This window comes from Amblyomma maculatum, chromosome 11, assembly GCF_055883805.1.
Source record: "Amblyomma maculatum isolate TAMU_Amacu chromosome 11, ASM5588380v1, whole genome shotgun sequence".
Classification (NCBI taxonomy): Eukaryota; Metazoa; Arthropoda; class Arachnida; order Ixodida; family Ixodidae; genus Amblyomma; species Amblyomma maculatum.
The window spans coordinates 22,381,434-22,393,617 of NC_139354.1; the positions used below are offsets into that span (position 1 = coordinate 22,381,434).

Genomic DNA, 12,184 nt, shown 5'->3' on the forward strand with positions numbered 1-12,184 from the left:
AAGATTCGCTGTTTTTCTGTCTAACTGGTTTTTGAATGTCATAATTAGCGATTCTGTAAATATTATTTCTAGACGTTCAAGTAAAGTCGGTTGGTAGTCTGCGAAATGTTCTTTGCGTATTGTGTCTGTTTCAGTGCTGTAACAGCTCTTCTAGTCATGAACCTCCAGCGTCTAGTCCAATGTGTTGCAGTGCGGCAGCACATCTTGTTCACTTCTCTTGAGGTACCAGCCTTTTTATCGTTCATATTTATAATTTAGGCGTGACAGATGTCTTTATTTGAAGAAATAAAGATGTCAGCATGAAAGAGGAAACATATCTGTTCATCAGCTCTATGTGTTAAAGGCTCAGCATACCTTTACGTCACAGGGAAGAACTGGCCAGGCCACCTATTGCATGACAGAAAAATTACAGCGCAGCAAACGGGGCATTCAAGTCTATATTGTCTTTATTCTCCCTTTCTTTCCTCAGGGCAAACGCGTTCATTATGGCAACCTGGAATATCCCGTCGGATCCTCATATACAGCGCTCTGTGTTTATACTGGCTTTCATAGCAAGTGAGTAAAGACAGGGATCTTCAATGATTCACTGGTCAATAAGCTTCACCGAAAGTTTAATGTATGGACAAGAGTAGCCATTGTGGGTGCTTCCTCGGCATGGCTTCCGCGGCAGAGATTTTGGAACAGCCCGTTTCGACGACACAAGCACGCCTTCAACTGGCCATTCATCCACGTGGACAATGCCGCTCTTTTCGAAGTGCCTTGGCCTAAACTTGAGAAAAGCCCGATTTGAAGCCGCCATATTCTTCCGGTAATGTGGTGTCCTTCCACATTTCCCGCCATTCACAGTAATTGGGCCTACAGAACAGCGAAAATTTCGCAACCCTGTCGGATGTTCAGAGCTTAGAAAGATGTCGCTTATGCGGGAAATTAAATTGTGGTTTAACTCCGCTATACCTGGCTGGGCCAAGAGAAAGCTTGATTTGGCTGTGGTTTTACTTGGTGATGCTTGCCGTGTTAGGCAGTAAGTCAAACGCAATTGTTTATCTCTTTATTTCTGTGATAAAATTGCCAAACTAGAAAAAGAGATGGCGGAGCTCCGCCAATTAGTTAAGAATACTAGGGCGCTAGAACACCCAATAACTTAAGGGGACGCGAGTCCCGCCACCGGTGCCGCCGGTAGTGGTGGTAGCGATGGAAACGGACGCTAGAGCCCCGATCAAAAGACCACCTCCCCCGAGCGGAGAGGAGAACAGTAAACGTGTAGCAGAAGCCTCAGAAACTGATATGCCGCAGCACACGAGAGCCCCGAACAAACTCAGGACCGATGTAAATGCACTCACAGAAAGGGTGGACACCATGGAGGTTAAAGTATAGACACCCTCTCGGCTAGGGTGGACACACTCACTAATAGGATGGATGCCTTAACCAACGAATTCAGGGTGTTCCAAAATCAGGTAACCATGCCGTTCCAACAAATGATGGAAAAACTAAGCGCAATGGAAGCACGCCTTCCTCCGTTGCCTGGTCAGCAGCCGATGCACACAATTGCTACGCATCATCATGGCCCCCAAACAGCAATTTGAAGTGTGGCAGTGGAACTGCAGAGGCTTCCGCCGTAAGCTTGCAGCTCCACATACAAAACCTACAGCGTCCACCAGACGTTATTGCTCTACAAGAAGCTAGTGGTGCCGTAAAACTTCCGGGCTACAAAGCGTTCCTACCACCGGGATACGACGCCGGTACCGTCACGGGTGCGTTCACTGCAACGCTGGTGCAGCGCAATGTCCACTGCAATACAGCAAAATATTGACAGCTCCAAGGAAAATTACATTATGCTCGAGATAGTGCCAAAAAGTCGAGATGACAAAAGTCTCTTTATTCTAAATCTATACAGCCCGCCGAGAGACAGAGGAACGGGTATTCCGGAGCTACTGGTCAGAAGCCTAAGGTTGGCATCCAAAGCGCAGCTTCTAGTTGTCGGAGACTTCAATGCCCCGCATCCGTAATGGGGATACGTTAAAGCGAGCCAAAAAGGCAACATAGTATGGCAAGCGATAGAGAACATGGGTCTTTCCGTGTTAAACAACCCACAGAATGCACGAGGCTAGGCAATAGCATCAGCGTCGACACGTCACCGGACCTCACCCTTACTAGGAATATAATGGGAGCCGAATGGCTAAACACAGGTCGCACACTAGGTAGTGACCACTATATTTTAGCCACCACCTTCAAAACGGCTAAGCACAAAACAATACTCAGAAAGACACATATTACGGATTGGGATAAATTCAGGGACCTAAGACAGCAAACAGCCGAAACAAAAATCACAAATCTCGATAATTGGATCATGTCGCTTAAAAAGGATATTAAGCAAACCACATCGGAGGTGCCGATAGAACAAGAGGGCCAAATCTCCGACTCGCGGCTACTCCATATGTGGGAAGCCCACCTCAGCCTGCAAAATAGACTGAGGAAGCACAAACACCTATAGACCGCTAAGGAAACATATAGCGAAATTAGAAAGACAAATAGAAGCCTACACACTAGAGCTTCAAGAAAAGCAGTGGGGTCAGATATGTGACCGCATGAATGGACAACTAGGGTGTAAAAAAACGTGGCAAATGCTCAGACATCTACTAGATCCGACACAGACAAAATCGACGCAGAAAAATCAGCTCGCTAGACTGATCCATAAATACGAGGGCACCACGGAAGAGTTCTTCCTAGAACTACAGGATCGATATCTCAGCAAGACCTCTTGGGCTCAAATACCGAGGACTCCTAAATCCAGAGCTAGATTCAGAAATAACGGAGGCAGAGGTTCGCTTCGCCATGGGACAGCTCCGCACCACGTCCGCGGCAGGCCCGGACGTGGTTACAACAAAGCATTGAAGAATTTAGACGCAAAATCAGTAGAAGCAATCACGGGGCTCATGAATAAGTACTGGAACGATGGTGAAATCCCTCAAGCCTAGAGGCATGCAATGATTACTTTTATTTCCAAATCAGACAAGAAACTAGATATAGCCAATTTGCGCCCAATATTGCATTTCCTGCGTAGGCAAGCTCATGGAACATGTGATCCTAAACAGACTGCAGGAGTATGCAGAGGACAAAGAGATCTTGCCAACAACTTTGCTAGGCTTCAGAGCTAATTTATCTACACAGGATGTCATGATTCAGCTCCAAGCAGACGTCATAGACACTGGTAAGTGCACGGGCACCAAAGCAGTGCTAGGGCTAGACCTCACCAAGGCCTTCGATAACGTGGCACACGAAGCCATTCTTGAGAATCTCTCAGACATTAACCCAGGAGAAAAAACCTTCCGATACATTCGCTCATATTTCTCAGCCGTAGGTCCGTGATAATTAAAGTAGGCGAAATAGAGTCATTACCTTTTCGGCTAGGGGGTAGATGGACACCGCAAGGATCAGTACTGTCACCATTTCTCTTCAATCTTTCCTTCATTAAGTTTCCACCCCGACTGGAAGCCATTCCTGGGCTGAGACATACATTCTACGCAGATATGACATCACACTCTGGACCACCAACGGGAATGATGGTCAGATAGAGGAAACGTTGCAACGCGCGGTAGACACTATCGCAGAGCTAGCAGGTCATTCAGGCCTATCATGCTCACACCCAAAATCCGAGCTACTGGTCATCAGACCCAAACCCAGGGGTCCCGGTTCCAGGAGCCAAGCGCCCCCAACCCCGCTTAACGTGTGCGTGGCGGGGACTTCCAATCAAGGAGGTGCAGTCAATAAGGATCTTAGGGCTGTATCTACAAGCTAACAGGAAAAACAAAGAAACCCTTCAAAAGCTGAAAACATCAGTTAATACGTCAATTAGGCTAATCAGAAGAAATGCCAACCGTAGGAGAGGAGTAAAAAAAAAAAAGTCCTCTGTAGGATAGTGCGGGCATTTGTCCTGAACAGGATGGTGTATGCGCTACCATATACCTAAAACTAGATGCTGCGGAGAAAGGCAAAGCCGATACAATAATTAGGCAAGCATACAAAGCAGCTCTGGGGCTGCCGAACTACACATCGACAAAAAGACTTATGGGACTGGGAATACATAATACTCTAGAGGAGCTCAAGGAGGCTCACCTCACAATGCAAAAAGGACGGCTTAAGCGCACTAAGGCAGGTAGAGCCATACTGGAGCGCCTAGGTATATAGGCGTGGAACTTCCACCCAAGGACACGAAAACTCAGCTACCCAAACTCCTTCGCAAGCGACTGACGATCAAACCACTACCAATGAATATGCACCCTTTACCACGAAGGAAGGAGGGAAGCTAGGGCAATAGCTCTACACGAAAAATACGCAACGAGCGAAGGAGCTGTCTATGTTGACGCGGCAGAATACGCAACAAGAGGAGCGTTCGCACTGGCGGTGGTGGACGTGCACGGGCGGCGGCAGGCATCAGGGTCGGTAGTGACAAAATCTTCGGAAACCGCGGAAGAGGCAGCTGTGGCACTAGCCATAGCTAGCATCGACGCGGATACAATCTTCTCCGATTCTAAATTTGCTGTCCGTAGCTTTGCGGGGGGCAGAATCTCAACTGCAGCGCAGAAAATACTGAAACTGACCAGGCAACCATACAGAGAAATTGAGGTGATATGGGTGCCGGCTCAATCGGGGAATCCGCGAAATGAGGCGGCCCACAACATGGTTCGAGGTTTCGTCTACCGAGTCGATGGGTCCTTCGTATCCATGGGTTACTCCAAGGAGGGGCTCGCATCTTTTCACGATATCACAAGTCATTACAGATTGGAACGGCACAAATTTCCGCCACCTGACAAAGCGTTGGATAAGGCACAGGAGACCGCTTGGAGGAGACTCCAGACGAGATCCTTTCTTAGCCCTTACCTATTAGCAAAAATGTACCCTGATGACTTTAACACCGCGTGCAAGTTCTATGGCGAAACAACCACGTATGATCCTATACTATGGCAATGTAAAGAAGAACCCCCACCGGACGATCTAGTACAAATTCCTTCTCTTGAGCGATGGGAGGCCGTTCTGGTCAGCTCGGACCCGGGCATTCAAGCCTTGGCCACCGAGTGGGCCACTAAGGTCGCCGCCAGCCATGAACTGGAGGCCATATAGAGCGAACCGTCTGCATCTGCATTTTGACGAATATATGTTTTCCAATCCAATCGGCGTGTACAACCAACAACCGCTCAGGGGCGGCGGATGCTTTATTCCGGAAATATAGCAGGCGAAGGCCAATGTGCTCCAAAAATAATGCTCTTTGCGATGTCCATACTCATTTTACATTCCAATAAAAGAAGCTGCGGCAGTACACATATTTACTTTAGAAAAGGCGCTATACATTGTAAAAAGATGCTTGCCTTCTCTCCGACCCTGCTAATCATTTTGAGCGGTGCCTGTCGGAGCTTTAACTATTTAAGAAACAAAATAGGGGGACACTTCAGCTCCGCGGTTAAATCTGTTAAATATACTGTAAAGTATGTGACGCAGTGGCGTTTCACACCACACGGACGTTCAGTTCAGTCGTGTCCGACTCTTCGTGACCCTATATGGACCATATCACGCCACGCTTTCCGGTCTCTCACTATCTTCCTAACATCACATAACTTCATCGGCAGTGCCTCAAGGATGCCATCTAACCATCGCGTTCGCTGCCTACCCCTTCTCCGCTACCCCTTCTACCCTACTACTACCGCTGCCTACCCTCAACCTTTCCCAACATCAAATCTTTCTCCAGCGACTCCTCTCTTCTCATAGATGACCAAAGTAGCTGAGCTTTAACTTTAGAATTTGACCCTCCAATGAGCAATCAGGGTTTATGGTCGACAATATCGACTGATTTGATCTTCTGGCCGTCCAAGGAACTCTCAAGAGTCTCCGCCAGCACCACAATTCAAACGCGTCAATTCTTCGGCGGTCAGCCTTCTTCACAGTCCAACACTCGCATCCATACATCACAACTGGAAAGACCATAACACGAGTTATACGGATCTTGGTTGGCAGTGTAATGTCTCTGCTCTTTACTAGGCGGTCAAGGCTAGCCATGGCTCTCTTTCCCAGAAGCAAGCGTCTCCTAATTTCATGGCTGCACTCTCCTTCCGGGGTAATCTTGGAGCCCATAAAGAGAAAATCTGTCACAGCTTCCGCTTCTTGTCCCTTGATGCTCCAGAACTTGATAGGGCAAGACGCCATGATCTTTGTCCTTTTAATGTTCAGTTTAAGCCCAAACTTCTCACTCTCTTCTTGTACGCGCATCAGAAGACTCGAGTTTCACTTGACTTTCTGCCATTAAAGTGGTATCATCCATATATCTAAGGTTGTTGATACGTTCCCAGCGATCTTCACTCCAGCTGAAGACTCGTCCAGACCGGCCTTCCTCATGATGCACTCAGCATATAGATTAAATAGGCAGGGCGACAGTATGTAGCTTTGTCTCACTCCTTTCTCAATCGGAAACCAATCAGTAAGACCATGCCCAGTTCTGACTGTGGCCTCTTGCCCTTCATACAGGTTCCTGAGGAGACAGATGAGGTGAATTGGAACTCCCATATCTCTTGGAGAGCTTGCCTCAATCCGCTGTGATCTACGCAGTCAAACGCTTTCGCATAATCAATAAAGCAAAAGTAGATGGGTTTCTGGAACTCTCTTGCTTTTTCCGTGAGCCAGCGAAGGTGGCAATCTGGTCTTTAGTTCCTCTGCCCTTGCGAAACCCAGCTTGCACGTTCGGAAGCTCCCGATCCACATACTGCAGTAGCCTACCTTGGAAGATTTTCAACATCACCTTGCTAGCATGCGAAATAAGCGCAATCGTGCGGTAGTTGGAACAATCTTTGGCACTGTCTTTCTTTGGAATGGGGATGTAAACTGACCTCCTCCAATCCTGTGGTCACTGCAGGGTTGTCCAAATTTGCTGACATAATGTATACAGAATGTTAACAGCGTAGTCATGGTTGAGGTTTTGAAGCAACTCAGCTGGAATGCCATCAATTCTGCTCGCTTTGTTCTTAGCAAGGATGGCTAAGGCCCATTCAACTTCACTCTTCAGGATGCCCGGCTCGAGATCAGTAATCACAACCATATCTTATGTTGGGCTTGCACATCCGGGTCCTTCTTGTACACGGACGTTACTCCCTTTATAATTTTACATCCCATTTCTTACATTTTAATTTTTTATACAGAGACAATTATTATCAGCAAACATTGCCTTTCCATTCTGAGCCGTTTAACACATTTGAACACATTCTTCATTTCTCAGTTATTTCAAATATTGGATTAATTACACACACCAAATTTTCTTACTATGTATGATCGAACATATGCTTTTCGTTCTGAATATTTTAATACTATTGAACCCCCTTTATCCATGTTTTAATTTCTTTCAATTATTTCAGTAGATTACTTGATGAATTACACATTGTACATTACCTACCTTAACAAGCACAATTTTTTTATTTTGAGCATTTTGACACTGTTCTACCCCTTTTCTAATTTTTCATTTCGTTATTTAATCGATCACTTGTAATGATTTCCTTAATTCCCGATTGTCAATCACACACCAATCAATCATCAATCACTAGTACCACTAATTACGATCATACAATTTCTTTGCGCATCCGCTGGTTTTTCCGACAAGCGGTGCGCGCAATGACGACGCCGATGGCTTTACGGCCACACGAGCTGTATAAGTGATCCCTTAATACATAAGACCGGAATTATTTATCTACTGTGCTGTTTATAAGATCCAGGAACGTAAGAGGCGTATTAAGGCGAAAGGCTTTAATGGCTCATGCTGTCGTGGACAAAATGTGTCCCGCTTTTGCGGCGGCTCTGATTGGCCGAGGCGGGATGACATCATAGAGGTCTCGATTAACCACAGAGCACCACCACAGTATGCGCAAATGCGTGCATTATATAGCCATATGGCAATCAATGATCAATTGATAATTAAATAATTACCAATTATGATCAAATAAGTATATCATTATTTACAAACTAATATGTAATAATCAATAATTAATTACGCACTTAATGACTAACAACTTGACAATTAATGACTAATAAAATAATTATTAATTAGTGCCAGTTGCATAGCAGAATGCGGCACTATAGAAAATGCAAATTGCGGCAATATAGAGTAGAGATGCAGTGATAGAAACTTGATAACATTGAAAATGAGTACAGCATTGGATGACGTACCGTCTGTTGCAGAAGTTTGCAGCCCAACGCGCCGGGCGGAGGAGCAGTATCGCTCCCGAGAGGCGGCGCTGCCTGATGATGCAGCTATAAAGAGTGAGGAGTTTTGTTCTCTTCCCCTCATCGCGCGGCTGAGAGCAAAGATGTGCGATATCAACCGCGGGATGAGGGGAAGAGAACAAAACTCCTCACTCTTTATAGCTGCATCATGAGGCAGCGCCGCCTCTCGGGAGCGATACTGCTCCTCCGCCCGGCGCGTTGGGCTGCAAACTTCTGCAACAGACGGTACCTGATACCTCTTCACTTGAAACCTTCTTTGATGGGTTATTGGGATATTTTTCGAGGATTTTAGCTCTGTCTTAGCATCTGAACGCAGTTATTTCTCTGGACTGAAATTTTACTGCCACTCCTGAGAACAAGAGCCTGACAACACCGTTCTATATGCCATGCCTGGAAAGCTGTGCTGGGATTGTACTTTACAAGGTGTCGTAATCATTCGCCGACTTTTTTCTTTCAGAGTTACTGTTTCTATACATCAAAAAGAGAACAGAACCTTGCAGACCATTTTCACAGGTGTCGCAATGAAAAGGTACGAGGAGTTTGTTCTGTATGTGCGAAATACCCCTGAACATTGGCTCGTGCACGTGAGTTTCGATACGAAGCCACAAGTCTTCAAAGGCAAAGACTACAGAGAATATATAGACGTTGAAATCAATCACGGAGCATTCCTAAAAAAGGTGACTTACGTAAGTAATCCCATCTTCCTAGAAAGTGAGTGATATAATGAATGATGTGTTGGTGCCGAACTTAAATATACAAAGCACTGGTTACGATCGCACCACGTTAGGATATTAAGGCGAAAGCCTTTAATGGCTCATGCTGTCGTGGACAAAATGTGTCCCGCTTTTGCGGCGGCTCTGATTGGCCGAGGTGGGATGACGTCATATAGGTATCGGCCAATTACAGAGCACCACCCAGTATGCACGAATGCGTGCCTTATATGGCCATATGATAAGTAATTACTGATAAATAATGAATTACCAATTGATGACTAATTATTTTATGATTATTATTATTGACATAACTACCTACTTAATGACTAATAATAAATAATATTAGCTAATTTGATTAATTAATTACTAAATAGTGCCAGTTGTGTAGCAGAATGCGGCACTCAGGCTTTCGCCTTTCACTACTTTAGTCGCTAAAGTCCCTCGTAATTTTTTATAGCTTTACTCAATCCTTTAACATATTGCGCCTCTGCTTACAGCATTAAGTATATATACCGTATCCACCAAGACACTATCTGCTTTCGCTCCTTGGATGTTGTAGACATCTCTTCAGATTTCCTTTGAGGTTATATCTACATGAACAGCCATTTTCACTCATGTTTTATGCAGTTTTATAAGCAATTATTTTTTTTCATCTAATTACTCACACCCAGTGCTACAGCCCAGTAAAATTTACATAAGCAACAAAGGCGGGCCTCCATCTGCAGCAGATAAATCTCAAGTCAATAATCTTGAATTATTTACGTTTTTGTGCAAGGCGGACAATGCAGAACGACGTTTCATGACGAACTTCACACTGCTGCACAGCCCGATTGGTCGCGTCACTGCTCCTGCTTAATTCACCTCTCAATCACAGCGATGCAAGTTTAGTCACTAAGTATATGTGCAATAAATGAGTGGTGCGCAGCCTTGATGCTATCGATGTTACGCATTAGATGAATGTCTCATCAAAATTGCACGGCTCGTCTCTGGGCAGTTGAAAAGAACAGCTATTTATGCCAGAGAACAGTTTTAAAGCAATATGCCTTCAATTCTGCGATACTGAACCACCCATTTGCTGTGTGAGAGGATCCTTTTACTTCTAACAGATTTAAACACTAGCTTTATGTCCGTTATGTTCCTGTTTCTGATGAAATAGCTGAATAAGTTCGCTATAGAAGCGCGTTGAACCTTGTTGGCTCGCGAACGGCAGAATTAGGAGCTATTTGCACAAGGAAATAAGTGAAATGTTACAAATGAGGAGAATGTAGCGCCAACTTGTAAGATAGAGAATCAAGGAGACAAGCCGAGTACGGTATAGACTTCATAGCCTCACTTGAAGCTATTTTCATTTTTTTTTCTCACAGAACTAATAAATAACAATCAGTTTCAAAGCTGAACAAATGGGCATTTCCTATTCATTAAGTGTGAATGTTTCATAGAGTCAGAAAAAGAATTGCCCTATTTGACAACATTTTTGTTAGAGCCAAGTACTGTGCATTCATCTTAGATGCAGATCGATTCGAAAAACGCCGAGATAGTGACAAGTTTTGTTTCACTCTTTCAGGACGTAATGAGAGGGTAACATCACATGACAGAAGATATATAGGCAGAATCTCATAAACGAATTACTCCATAAAAATATAAAGATTTCATGAATAAACAATGATGTTAATGTTTGTTTGATATTTGTTATTAGCACTAACTACGAATTTCAGTGTATACATTGCTCGACTTATATTCCATGCCTTGCCTTCGCCACACAGAAAAAAAGCCCCTTGTTACGGAAAATTAAAAACCAAACCTGCAAGCAGTACGGCTGCTGGATCTCCCGTAGGCGAGAGTAACATGAGAGATTAACACCACGATAAGAATAGATAAACATATTCTAATAAAGAAACTGCTCATTTAAAACACTTCCAGATTCCGTGAGTGAACGATGATCAGAATGTTTGTTTGGTATTTAACGCTAACTATGAATTCTTCAAGAAGCCGTAGAGGTAACACGTACAACTCTACGTGGCTGAGAGAGTGATAACATGCGCCTGAGAGGTAAAACAACTGCTCGTTTATCGCGCGCGCACTGGGCCTCGCATGTTCCAGCCCGAAATCGACCTCAACCTCGAAGGCACTCCTATCCCTGGAGTGAACAGACTAAAGGTGCTAGGCCCGTATCTGCAGTGTAACGGCCGAGTGACATTTAATATACAGATGCTGATGAAGCAATTCACGCAGGTGGCGCACTTGATCCGCTGCATTTCCAACAGACGCGGGGGCTGTTATTTAGTCGTGTGACCATTCGTGCACCCTATTAAAGACTCAATTAAAGCGATGCAGCTAAATCGCCTGAACAAGGCCTTTTACAATCGGCGGCAAAAACAGCCATCAAAGTTTTCCCTCCTCCTCCTGTCGTACACCTCGACACACCGCTTACTCCAGCTCTTCAGCTCGGCCTACACAATACGACAGAAGAGTTGATAGAATTCCAAACGACCGGCCAGTTTATGCGCCTTGGAGACACGAGAGTGGGCCAGGCCAATGGCAGAGCACACGCTGATTGCCCCCCCCCCCCCCTTCCCGTGCGGCGTCCGCCGAAATTTGACAGGAATGTGGCGCCATCTATCACCATCAGAGTGATCTGCGCATGTGTACAGACTCTCGCACGGAAGCGCTAAACTAAATGTCTCTAGTGAAAAAAAATCGCTCCCTGAAACTCTGGAGTGCGCAGAACAACAAGGTGACTTTCTCAGAGGCTTGGAGTGTTTGTAGGTACCACATACCCTTAAACAGGCTGGACAAATATGCAGCTGAACTCAATGTGCGGCCGAATTGTACGTGTTGATAAATTGTGCAATGAGGGAATTTTTTTTTAACATTTATTTTTATCTTGCGAGACGCAGGACAATAGACCTCAGTGCAGCACAGTGCCGTGAGTCGCGGTACAGGTGGTCACCTTATGTCCCTGACTGAACGGCCTCGCCGAGAACCTCGACCGCACTCTGACCGACATGGTCACAAATGTGGCTATGTATATGCGGGTATTTACGGTATATTCAGCCCTGGAGGCCACATTAGGGCAAGATTACTAACCTCTTACATCTCTCTACTGGGCCATATAACAAGCTATAATTAAAATTATGCAAAATTCAGCCCCAATAACGACTTTCGTAGAGTTGAAATTAAGAGGTGATCTTTGGTGGGATTTCATAAAGAAATGA

The 12,184-nt window shown here is 45.1% G+C and overlaps 1 protein-coding gene across 1 annotated transcript in view; it reads left to right on the forward strand.

The window, feature by feature from the left end:
- LOC146173098 (uncharacterized) overlaps window positions 1-3,366 on the forward strand; it is a 42,084-nt gene extending 38,718 nt beyond the window's left edge. Inside the window, exon 8 of the mRNA XM_084585118.1 lies at window positions 3,062-3,366. Within this exon, the coding sequence (XP_084441244.1) occupies window positions 3,062-3,366 (305 nt within the window). The remainder of the gene's footprint in view (window positions 1-3,061) is intronic.
- Window positions 3,367-12,184: the final 8,818 nt, after the last annotated feature.